The sequence below is a fragment of the Elephas maximus genome, chromosome 19, assembly GCF_024166365.1.
Source record: "Elephas maximus indicus isolate mEleMax1 chromosome 19, mEleMax1 primary haplotype, whole genome shotgun sequence".
NCBI classification, from domain to species: Eukaryota; Metazoa; Chordata; class Mammalia; order Proboscidea; family Elephantidae; genus Elephas; species Elephas maximus.
In genome coordinates this window covers 2,575,415-2,588,074 of record NC_064837.1, presented here as the reverse complement: position 1 = coordinate 2,588,074, position 12,660 = coordinate 2,575,415, and the positions used below count along the sequence as shown (strand labels likewise).

Here is a 12,660-nt window from a genome sequence, read left to right as displayed (position 1 = left end):
TGTTTAATTACCTCTTTGATCTCTTCTTCTGTTATGGATCTGTTGATATTTTCTGTCTCAGCTTGTTTTAATTTAGGCAGGTAATGTGTTTTTAGAAATTTATCCCTTTCTTCCAGGTTCTAAAATTTGTATGGTTTTTCATAGTATTCTGTTATGAACCTTTTTATTTCAGTTGGGTTTGTTGTAGTGTCCCCATCTCATTTCTTATTTGGGTTATTTGCTTCCTCTCCTGTTCATCTTGTCAGTTTGGCTGATGGCTTGTCAATTTTATTGATCTTTTTAAAGAACCGAGTTTTGGTCTTGTTCATTCTATTGTCTATTTCATTTATTTCTGCTCTGATCTTTATTATTTTCTTTCTTCTGATGGCTCTGGGCCTCTGTCATGGATTAAGTTATGTCACCCCAAAAATGTGTATCAATTTGGCTGGGCCATGATTCTCATTATTGTGTTATTTTCTCATACATTGTAAACCCTGTCTTTATGATGTTAATGAGGGAGGATGGGTGGCAGTTGTGTTAGTGAAGCAGGACTCAATCTACAAGACTGGATTGTGTCTTGAGGCAATCTCTTGAGATATAAAAAAGAGAAGCGAGGAGAGACAAGGGGACTTCATACCACAAAGAAAGCAGTGCCGGGAGCAGAGCGCATCCTTTGGACCCGGAGTCCCTGTGCAGAGCAGCTCCTAGTCTAGGGCAAGATTGATGAGAAGGCTGAAAGAGAGAGAAAGGCTTCTCCTGGAGCCGACACCCCGAATTTGGACTTTCAGCCTACTTTACTGTGAGAAAATATACTTCTCTTCTTAAAGCCATCCACTTGTGGTATTTCTGTTATAGCAGCACTAGATAAGTAAAACACCTTCTTTTGCAGTTCACTCTCTATTTGTTCAAGTTGTAAAGCTAACATTTTGATTTTAACCTGCTCTTCTTTTTTGATGTATGTGTTTATTGCCATAACTTGACCTCTTAGCACTGCCTTTGCTGTGTCCCAAAGTTTTTGATGTGATGTGTTCTCATTCTCATTTGATTCTAGAAATTTTCTTCTTCCCTCTTTGAATTCTTCTATTACCCAGTTGTTTTTTAAACAAGGTGTTATTCAGTTTCCATGTATTTGTTTTTTTTCCCTTGCTCTTCCTGTTATTGATTTCTACTTTCATGGCATTGTCATCAGAGAGAACCCTTTGTATTATTTTGATTTTATCGAGGGTTGCTTTGAGACTAAAATGTAGTCTGTTCTGGAGACTGTTCCATGGGTATTGGAAAAGAATGTATACTTTGCTGATGTTTGGTAGTCTATATAACTCTGTTAGGTCAGATTGGTTAATTTGGCCTTTAGATCTTCTATATCTTTGTTGAGTTGCTTCCTAGGTGTTTTGGCCTTTCCCAAGAGTGGTGTATTGAATGCTCCTACGATTATTGTACAACCGTATATTTCTTTTTACAGGGATGTTAGAGTTTGTTTTATGTATTTTGAAGCCTTGTCAGGTGCATATACATTTATTAAGGTTATGTCTTCCTAGTGGCTTGTCCCTTTAGTCATTATATAAAGTCCTTCCTTGTCTTTTATAGTGAAGTTTGCCTTAATGTTTATTTTATCTGAAATTAGAATTGCCACTCTTGCCCTTTTTTGTTTACTGTTTGCTTGATATATTTTTTCCATCCTTTAATTTTTAAATATATCTATGTCTTTGTGTCTAAGGTGTGTCTCTTGTAGACAGCATCTTGATGGGTTGTGTTTTTTTTTATCCATTCTGCCACTCTCTGTCTCTTTACAGGTGCACTTAAGTCATTCACATTCAGTGTGATTACTGATAGCTATGAGTTTATTGCTATCATATTGTTGTGCCTTTATTGTGGTGCTGACGTTTTCTTTGTTCCTCTTACTTTCCTGTGCTGAATTCCTTTTGTTTGAGAATTTTCTTTTCTTTCCTTTCATCATTGTAGATTTTGTGTTTATTGAGACTTTACATTCTTCTTCTTTTTTATTCTGATGACTAGGTTTGTTAACTTCCTTTGTGGTTAAATTGAAATTTACCCTTATCTTCCCAAGTTTGAACCAGTCTCTTATTACTTGTATCACCTTGACTTCTCCATTTGAAAGTTCTATACCTACACTGTTTACTCCCCCTTTTATTGTTTTGATATTGTCATCGTTTACAGATTGACATCTCTGTTTCCCTGTTTTATGTCTTTTTGTTTTATTATTGAGAGTTCTTTACCTAGGTTGCTATCTGGCTGATGCTGTCATATGTCCTAGATTCTGGTTCTCATTTCATGTGGTTTGTTCTCTAACCAAAGGACTCCCTTTAGTATTTCCTGTAATTTTAGTTTGGTTTTTACAAATTCCCTTAGTTGCTCTAATTTCATCATCATTTTGAGAGAGAGTTTTACAGGATATATTATTCTTGGTTGGCAGTTTTTTTCTTTCAAGGTTTTATATATGTCATTCCATTGCCTTCTTGTCTGCATAGTTTCTGCTGGGTAATGAGAGCTTAGTCTTATTGTTTCCCCTTCGAAAGTGACTTTTTGTTTTTCTCGAGCTGATCTCAGGATTCTTTCCTTGTCTTTGGTTTTGGCAAGTGTGATTATGATATGACTTGGTGACTTTCTTTTGGGGACTATCCTTTTATGTCATTCGCTGAGCGTCTCACATGGTCAGCTTTTTGTCTTTCATGATACTTCGGAAGTTTTCTGCCAGCAAGTTTTCAACAGTCTTCTCTGTGTTTTCCATTTTTCCCCCATTCTAAAACTCTGATCATGTGCAAATTTTTCTTCTTGATTGTGTCCCACATAATTCTTAGGTTTTCTTGTTTTCTCTGATTTTTTCTCAAAGTAGTTTCCATGGATTTGTCTTCAATCTCACTGATTTTATGTTCTGTTGTTTCATATTTGCTCCTAAAACCTATTGAGTTGTCCATTTCTGAAATTTGTTATCTTTTGGATTTCTAGTTGCTATTTTTGTATAATTCCTAATGGTTTATTTATTTTGACATTTTGTTCTTGTGTTATTTTCCTGAATTATTCTAGTGATTTGTGTGTGCTGTCCTTGATTTTGGCTATGTTTTTGTTGTTTTTGTCTGTTTTCTGTGCTTTTGTCTATTTTTTCCTTGATTGTTTCTGTTTTTCTTTATCTCTTTCCTAATCTCTTGGAGAGCCTTAAATATTAGTCTTTGAATTCTATATCAGGTATTTCCACTGCCTTTTCTTGTATTGAAATGTCATCTGATTCTTTATCTTGTTCACTCGTTGGAGCCATCTTGTCCTGCTTTTGTATATGTTTTGGTATTGTCTGCTGTCTCCAACACATTAAGGTATTATTTTCTTTATTTATTGATTGTATGTTCATTTGTTTCATCCTTCTTCTTTGTTTTGTTTTGATATGTCAGGGTGGGCGGGCCAGGCATTGTTTGCTGCTTGCTCATCTGTCTCTAGACATGATAACTCTCACCACCTTGTCTGGTTGGGCAGGGCAGCAGCAGGCAAGGCAATCCCACTTCACTGTATAATGGTTTGATGAGGTACCTGGGAGCAGACTGGATAGGTGCTGTCTTCCTCCTGATGATGGTCCAGTGGTGAGGGAGCATTCAAAGCTCTTTGTCAAATAGGCACGTGTGTCATACAGGGAGTAGTATGAGCTCATTTCCCACCATTCAGCAGCTGGTCAAGTGGCAGGAGGAGAGGGTCAGTGTGAGCTCGGTGCACCAGTGGACCTGAGCACCGGGGATGCTCTACCCACAGCGGCATGGCTAGGTTTGGTGTTAAGGTGGGGTGTTGTACACGGCTAGGTGGGGGGAGAAAAGAAAAAAAGGATAGATGGAAGGTTGGGCAGGGCAGACCTGGGGGCCGGCAGGAAGGGGGTAGGTGGTGTACAGGGCTAGGTGGGATATAGAAAGGAAATAAAGAAAGAAAAAGGAAAAAATAAATAGTGGTGCCATTACAACTAGTAAGTGGGGGTGGGCTAGTGTACCAGTGGCACTCTATACAGGGTAGCACACCAGGGGCCAGCATGAAGTGGGGAGAGGGAGAAAAAAAAGTAAGAAGGAAAAAGAAAGAGAAAAGAGGAAAAATGGCAGCACAGTGGAATCTGGCAAGTGGGAACAGCATAGACCCAAGGCTAGTGGGAAGGGAGAAGAGGTGACATACAGGCTAGGTGGGAGTGAGAAAAAAAAGGAAAATAAAATGGAAGTATGTTGGGGGCCACGGGTGGGGACAGGGTGGACCCAGGGCAGCAATAGGCTGGTGTGCCAGTGGCTCTCTAGCCATGGCAGTGTGGTGGGGTATGATGGGACAGGGGGAGATTGCATACAGGGCTAGGTGGGAGGGAGAAAGAAAAGAAAGAGAAAAGAAAAAAATTTAAATAAAAAAACTGGAGGCATTGTGGGGGCTGGTGAGTGGGGGTGGGGAAGGCCCAATGGCCAGTTGGAAGGGAGAAGAGGTGATGTGCAAGGCTACATGGGAGCAAGAAAGGAAAGAAAAAAGAGAAAGAAAAAAATATGGTGGCACAATAGAAGCTGGCCAGTGTAGGCGGGGCAGACCCGGGTCAGCAGTGGGCCAGTGGCTCTCTACCTTTGGTGGTGCGGTGTGGCCCAGTGGGAAGGGAAGGAGGTGGCATACAGTGCTAGGCGGGAGGGAGAAAGAAAAGGAAGAAAGGGAAAAAAATGATGTGGTGGGAGTTGGCAGGTGGCAGCAAGGTGGGCAGCAGGCCTGAGCACTGCGGACACTCTAGCCATGGCGGCATGGCTAGGTTTGGTGTTAAGGTGGAATACTGTAGGATGGCTGTGGGCTAGTGGCTCTCTATCTGTGGTGGTGCAGTGTGGCCCAGTGGGAAGGGGAGGAGGTGGCACACAAGACTAGATGGGAGGGAAAATGGAAAGAAGGGAAAAAGATGAAAAAAATGGCATGGTGGGAGCTGGTGGGTGGAGGAGGGGTGGACCTGGTGGCAGTGGCTTGATGGCTCTCTGGCCACACTGGTGTGGCGTGGCCCAGCAGGAATGGGTAGAGGTGGGTTATGGGGCTAGGTGGGAGGGAGAAAGCAAAGAAAGAAATAGGGGGAAAATGGCACAGCCAGAGCCAGCAGGTGGGGGCGGGGCAAACCTGGGCTGGCCAAGGGCCAGTAGCACATTAGCCGAGGAGGTGTGGCATGGCCCGGCAGGAAGGGGTAGAGGTGGCATATGGGGCAGAAGGATGAGGGGTGAGGAAGCATGGTTTCCTGGTTAGCAGGTCCTTTGTCTCCTGTTGGGAGCTCTGTGAAGTTGTTTTCCCATTCTCCCTATCTAGGGTGGTTGATGGCTGTCCTCCAAGATGGCGACACTGTGCTGTGTTAGTTGGCAGGGGACCTGCATTCCGTATCTCTCCTCAATCTCTGTTTTCTTTCAGTTTCTTCTTCATTTGGTGTTTGATCTAGTTTTTTATCCCTTCATTTAATGCTTAGGGTTCCAGGATTGATGTTTGTATCTGGTTTAGTTAGTTTTTAGGGTCTTTGCTTCAGAGGGATGGCATGGTGCTTCTGTCTATGGTGCCATGTTGGCTCTGCCTCTTATACTAACTTCTTCTCTTTGTCCTAAGGAAACAGTTATGTACTACATATTTGGGCTTTTTGCTTTTTTTCTGGTTGTTTGTTTTTTGTTTAATGGCAGGTGTTGAAAGCTAGTCTTACCTACTGTACAAAGATTTTAATAAGTCTGAAATTCTAGGCCTTGAAAATCAGGATATTTGCTTTACCTCTCTACCAAATTGTCTGGGAGATCAAAGAGAATGGCTTCCACTTTCCTGTAAGGTCAGAACTTATATCCTCGAGAAATCAAGCATTAGCCAGAAAAATCCACAAAGAAACCATGATGTCCTGACCTGTCATCTTTCACTGGTTATCACTGAAATTGCCTAAGATTTAACTGTTTTACCTGTAGATAACATGGCTGCCTTCAGGAGAACACGAGATCTGTGAGCTTTACTGGATAAAGCCTCCTGGCCCACAATTTGTTTACTGGATGCAGAGTCCCTTAGGCTATGAGCCTGAATGCTTGACTTAGAGACAGCATCAGCAAGACTATTCTCTTCCTTTTCCTCCTCTTTATCCTTGTTCTTCTTTTGTTTCACTCGATCCTGAGAGTACTGCCACTTTATATTCTCAAACTGGAACATGATAATATTGCTCTCCGTGTTGATCACCATCCTGCAACCAAAATAACAAGATTTTTCACAGAAGGAGCATGGAGGCCACCCCTGCCCAGCCTCCAAAATATGCATTTCAATTACTGTTCCATCCCATCCTTAGGCCAAGGGAATGGTGTCCAGTAGTGACCACATAAACAGGGCGGGATAGGGTATTGGAGGGTCTGATGTGGTGAAAGGTGGCAGGCTCACAGCAGAGGTGGTTAGCTCTGTGCCTATTTTCTTTCGAAATAAACATGAACAGGGCCTGTTTATTCTCATTACATCACTTCTCAAGTTAAAATATTTTTAAACACGTGTTAGATCCAGGAGTGAGCGCCAAATACCTAGCTAGGGTGTCCGAGGCAGAAGGCTTAGGCACCCTGCACACAGAATCAGTTGTCATAAGGAGAAAAATGTAAAACAGAAACTCAAATTCTTAAAAATTCTAGACTTACTAGACTGGTTGAGACTGGAGAACTCCCGCAAGACTACTGCCATAAGTTACTTTTTAAACCTTGAACAGAAACTAGCCCCTGAGGTCACCTTTTAGGTAAATAACAGATTGGCTCACAAAATAAAGAATACCATCCATGAGTACTGTGCTCCTTAAGAAACATCTAAAAAGACCAAACAATAATAACTACTTTAAAACAAAGATGAGACGGTAAGGGAGCAGGGAAACTACGTTAATGGAAACAGAACAACCAGAACAGAAATAATGAGAATGTTCATGCATTATGAAGAATGTAACCAATGTCACTAAACAATTTGTGTAGAAATTGTTGAATGGGAACCTAAACTGCTACAAAAACCTTCACAGAAAACACAATAAAATATTTTTTTTTAATCAGATGCCATTGGGACTTATGGTGTAACTTATTGATTGTGATTTATGGAGACCCCATGTGTGTTAGAATAGAACTCTGCTCAACAGGGCTTTCGATGGCTGATTTCTCAGAAGTAGATGGTCAAGCCTTTCTTCTAGGGTGCCTCTGGGTGGATTTGAACCACCAACCTTTTGACTGCCATTTTGCATCACCCAGGGACTACACCCTGTGCATAAAAGCCATTGCCATCTCCAACTCATAGCGAATTTACAGGACAGAGTAAAACTGCCCCATAGGTTTTCCAGGGAGCAGCTGGTGGATTTGAACTGCCAACCTTTTGATTATCAGCTCTTACATCTTGAAATGTACTGTTTTTAAGCACAGCATTCAAATCCAATGTTTCTATCACTGTGATAGAGATGATATGGAGAGCTCCCCCTTCACTGACCCTCAGCCCACTCTCCTCCAGGTCTTTGTCCATACTCCAGGTTTAGACAGAACATTTCTACTTTACATAAAACAGGATAATTTCTATCTTCTCTCATTCCCACTTTTACGTCCTTATAGAAAAAGCACTTCCAAAGTTGGCTACCCTGCACTGCCTCCCACCAGCCACAGCGATCACCAAGGAAGTGGCTGTCCCTTCTCTGTCCAGATTTACTGTAACTATAAACAGGAACTTGGAATAATATGTGCTCCAAAAGGCTACAATTTTAAGACTTTAATTGATGGCATAATCTTTGTTAGTGTTTTGGTTGGAAAAAAATTGGGATAGAATTTGAGGGATCATTCCAATAAGAAATCTCTCTTGGGCTTATTTTTACTCAAGTCAAAAGGAAATCATCTCTCCTATCTTTTGGATGCTGTGAATAATAAAAAGGTCACAGCTAATTTATTGAGCCTTATTACTCTCTCCCCCTTTAACATGGTAAATAGTATTAATAACACTTCATTTAAAGGGAGGCAATATGGTTCAGGGAGATTAAGTGATGTTGCAAGTGAGTCTGTGGTAGAATTTGTAAGTTAATTCTATTTGGTTATTTTCACATATATCACCCCAAAACTAGCGTATAACAACCACAGTGCAATATACAATGTGTCAGTCATCGTACTGGTTTCCGAACTCACTTGCTTGGTTCTCTCCTACTGGAACCCTTGCTACTCCCAATCTTCCACCCTCCTTTAAGTCTCTTTGCATCAGAAGTGGGACATTGGAGACAGCTGCTGGAGGTCTCAAGTAGTTGAATGCATGATCAGGAGCAAGGAGGGACAGCACGTCTGCAGAACCAAGGTCCTTGTAGCAAACCATCAAAATCAGTTGTTATCAAATCGACTCTGATTCACGGCAACCCCATATGTGTTAGAATAGAACTGTGCGCCATAGGGTTTTCAATGGCTGATTTTTCAGAAGCAGATCACCAGGCTTTTCTTCCCAGAACCTCTGGGTGGACTCAAACAACCAACTTTTTTGTTAGCAGAGGAGCACATTAACCATTTACACCATCCAGGGATGTAGCAAACCATGTTGTCCCACTTTATTAGCCCCCAAAAACGCATGATTTGGCCAAATACCCAGAACAAATTCAGAGTCCAAATGAACTCTGATTGCTAAGTTTTGTGCAAAGCCAAATTCGTTGTTGTTATTGTTAGGTGCTGTCAAGTTGGTTCCAACTCATAGTGATGCTATGTACAACAGAACGAAATGCTGCCTGGTCCTGTCCCATCCTCACAATTGTTGTTATGTTGAGCTTATTGCTGCAGCCACTGGTTCAATCCATCTCCTTGAGGGTCTTCCTCTTTTACACTGACCTCTACCAAGCATGAGGTCCTTCTCCAGGGATTGATCCCTCCTGATAACATGTCCAAAGTATGTGAGACATAGTCCCACCATTCTTGCTTCTAAGGAGTATTCTAGTTGTACTTCTTCCAAGACAGATTTGTTGGTTCTTTTGGCAGTCCATAGTACCTTCAATATTCTTCACCAACTCCACAATTCAAAGGCATCAATTCTTTGATCTTCCTTATTCATGATCCAGGTTTCACATGCATATGAGACGATTGAAAACACCATAGCTTGGGTAAGGCACACCTTAGTCTTCAAGGTAACACCTTTGATTTTTAACACTTTAAAGATGTCTTTTGCAGCAGATTCACCCAATGCAATATGTCTTTTGATTTCTTGACTGCTGCTTTCACAGGTGTTGATTGTGGATCCAAGTAAAATGAAATTCTTGACAACGTCAATATTTTCTTCATTTAGCATAATGTTGCTTATTGGTCCAGTTGTGAGGATTTTTGTTTTCTTTATGTTGAAGTATAATCCATACTGAAGGCTACAGTCTTTGATCTTCATCAGTAAGTACTTCAAGTCCTCTTCACTTTCAGCAAGCAAGGTGGTGGCATCTGCATAACGCAGGTTGTTAATGAATCTTCCTCCAATCTTGAGACCACGTTCTTCACCATACAAGTCCAGCTTCTCAGGTTATTTGCTCAGCATACAGATTAAATAAGTATGGTGAAAGGACACAACCCTGACACACACCTTTCCCGACTTTAAACTATGCAGTATCCCCTTGTTCTGTTCAAATGACTGTCTCTTGATCTGTGTACAGGTTCCTTATGAGCACAATTAAGTGTTCTGGAATTCTCATTCTTCACAATGTTATCCATAATTTGTTATGGTCCACAGTCAAATGCCTTTGCATAGTAAATAAAATACACCTTTCTGATTATTCTCTGCTTTCTGCTAGGATCCATCTGACATCAGCAATGATATCCCTCATTCCATGTCCTCCTCTGAATCCAGCTTGAACCTCTGGCAGTTCTCCTTCAATATAATGCTGTAGCCACTTTTGAATGGTCTTCAGCAAAACTTTACTTGTGTGTGACATTAATGATATTGTTTGATATTTCCTCATTCAATTGGATCACCTTTCTTTGGAATCGGCATAAATATGGATCTCTTCCAGTTGGTTGGCCCGATAGCTGTCTTCCAAATTTCTTGGCATAGACAAATGAGCCAAATTAATCCCCTATGAAATTAATCCTCCACTACAGCCCAAATCAGAGGGGAGCACTGCCAATTCTTTCCTTCTCTCAGCAAATCCACAGCTGGTGTCCCAGAGGAGAAAAAAAATCATCTGAAACAGAACTGCTCATGGTTCTGACTTCCATACCTACCACCCACCTGTTTCCCTGAATAAAGAAGGACAGCACAGGGTCACCTCTGCCATTGGCTTTCATCACCTTCAGGCAGTTCCCGTTTAAGAAATTGTAAATACGAATCTTGCCATCTGCACAGGCACTGATGACTCGGAGGAAGAGAAGGGACACATGGAGGACCTCCCTGGAAGAGAACAGAGCAACAGGTAGTACCCATCTTCTGGTAAACTGCTTGGATTTGTTTGTAGTTTGGAGTATTTTGTGTGTGGCTGAGAGGCAGTGGTGGCAACTGAAGTGATATTTGCCATCTTGTGATAATTCCGGATGTAAGCTATCAGCTTTCAAGATGTGGCTATACTACCTCTTCCCATTCCACAGGTGTTCTTCTTGGTCATGGTGCCACAGGTAGCAAGGCGAAGAGGCTTGTGTCAGATTATTTTTGTCTAAGATATATAGCTTTATGTTTTTTCTTTTGCAATTTGATTCCTTCTAACAAAAGTCATGATGAGAATTATTTAATATTTTTATTTCTTCATAAAATAGTAATATTATGTACAACAGAAACAAAACCAGGGGAAATGGTCACCATTATATCTAGCAAAAACCTGGTATTCAAACATTTTCTTTTTTGATCTTAAATTAGTGGTTTCTCATTCTTTCCACAGAAACATTGTTAAGGAAAACTGGACCCAGGATAATTGAAATGTATGAGTGTTCTTTTGTAATGACCAGCAGGAAAAAGGAGAGGATAGGTAGATACTTCCAAAATAATCCTCCCTAAAATAGCTCCAAGTAGGACTTTGGATGCAGAACGCTGAAGTCTGACAAGTATAATTACCCTATTCCTGGTAATGACACTGAAAAGCTGAATCTGATACCACTGATGTTTTAGAGCCTATATGCAAACCAAGTCCATTGATCTCTCCCCATCTAAGTCCATCCGTGGCTTAGGTCACCTACTATCTTGCCCATAAAATCATCTCCACACACAACATACACAAACTTCAGATATGCTGTCAGATTCTCTTGGGCACAGCCCATATCTTATTCGTCATTGCAGGTCCAGTATCTAGCACAGTGCCTAGCCCATAGCAGTCCTTTTGTAAATATTGGTTGAAAAAGTGACTGTCTGCTCATGTTGTCAGAGCATGGTCATTGCTATAGTGTGTTAAAAGAATGTCATCCACCCTCTACCATTTTGCCTTAGCCTTGGTCATATCCCAGGCCTGGACAAAGACTTTTCAAGGCTCCAACCACCAACAAAACAAATAACAAAGATCCTGAAAGGCAGGAGCCTACTCAGCATGTTCAAAAAACAGCAAGGAAGCCAATGTGGCTTGAAATCTCTGCACATCATTCATAAGTAAACAAATTATTCATACTAGTATAAAAATAAGTATAAGAAAGTCCAACAAAGTTTAATTTTTTTCCAAGATGGAAATATAATAGCTTTATGGTGCCCCAAGCATATCTCAGTCTGTCTATAGAGCAATCTAGAACAGGGACAGATGCTCTCTTAGTCATCTAGTACCACTGTAACAGAAATAACACAAGTGGATGGCTTTAACAAAGAGAAATTTATTCTCTCACAATCTAGTAGGCGACATGTCCAATGTCAGGGCATCGGCTCCAGGGGAAGGCTTTCTCTCTGTCAGCTCTGGAGGAAGGTCCTTGCCATCAATCTTCCCTGGGTCGAGGAGGTTCTCAGGCACAGGGACCCTGGGTCCAAAGGACGTGCTCTGCTCCCAGTGCTGCTTTCTTGGTGGTACGAGTTCCCCCACTCTCTGCTCACTTCCCTTTCCTTTTATCTCTTGTAAGATACAAGGTGGTACAGGCCACACCCAGGGAAACTCCCTTTACACTGGATCAGGGATGTGACCTTAGTAAGGGTATTACAATCCCACCCTAATCCTCTTTAACATAAAATTACAATCACAAAATGGAGGACAACCACACAATACTGGGAACCATGGCCTAACCAAGTTGACACATATTTTGGGAGGACACAATTCAATCCATGACAAATGCCCTGTGGTAGAAGGGTTTGCCTGTTTGTATACCTCTTTTGATCTTACTAAGCTGGGCTTATACGTCTCATAGATTCCTGTGACATTTGGCAGTTCAATCTATATTATTATAGCCTAGTGATTAAAAACACAAGCTTTGGGATCAGAAAACCTAGGATCAAAACCTGATTTTACCAATTACTGACCTTATAACCTTGATAAAGAAACTTAACCTCTGAATCCTCAGTTTCTGCCTCTGTAAAAAGCCAAAACCAAACCAAGCCCATTGCTATCGAGTCAATTTTGACTCATAGCAATCCTATAGGGCAGAGTAGAACTGCCCCATAGAGTTTCCAAGGAGCAGCTAGTGGATTCAAACTGCTGACCTTTTGGTTAGTAGCCAAGCTCTTGACCACTGCACCACCAGGGCTCTGTACTCTGTAAAAGGGGGTAGTAATTTCTGCCTCATGGCATTGCTGTAAGAATTGAATTAATTAAGGTATCCAAAAAAAAAA

At 41.2% G+C, this 12,660-nt stretch overlaps 1 protein-coding gene across 3 annotated transcripts in view; it reads right to left on the bottom strand.

Moving 5' to 3' along the window:
- The window catches only part of FBXW10B (F-box and WD repeat domain containing 10B), an 82,274-nt gene that overhangs the window by 8,657 nt on the left and 60,957 nt on the right, over window positions 1-12,660 (bottom strand). Inside the window, exons 11-12 of one of the 3 annotated variants that reach the window (XM_049861549.1) lie at window positions 10,165-10,323; window positions 5,898-6,169 (exon numbers count right to left, since the gene is read on the bottom strand). In XM_049861549.1, coding sequence (XP_049717506.1) covers window positions 5,898-6,169; window positions 10,165-10,323 — 431 coding nt within the window. The remainder of the gene's footprint in view (window positions 1-5,897; window positions 6,170-10,164; window positions 10,324-12,660) is intronic. The other 2 variants (XR_007514252.1, XM_049861550.1) reach the window with 2 other exon arrangements.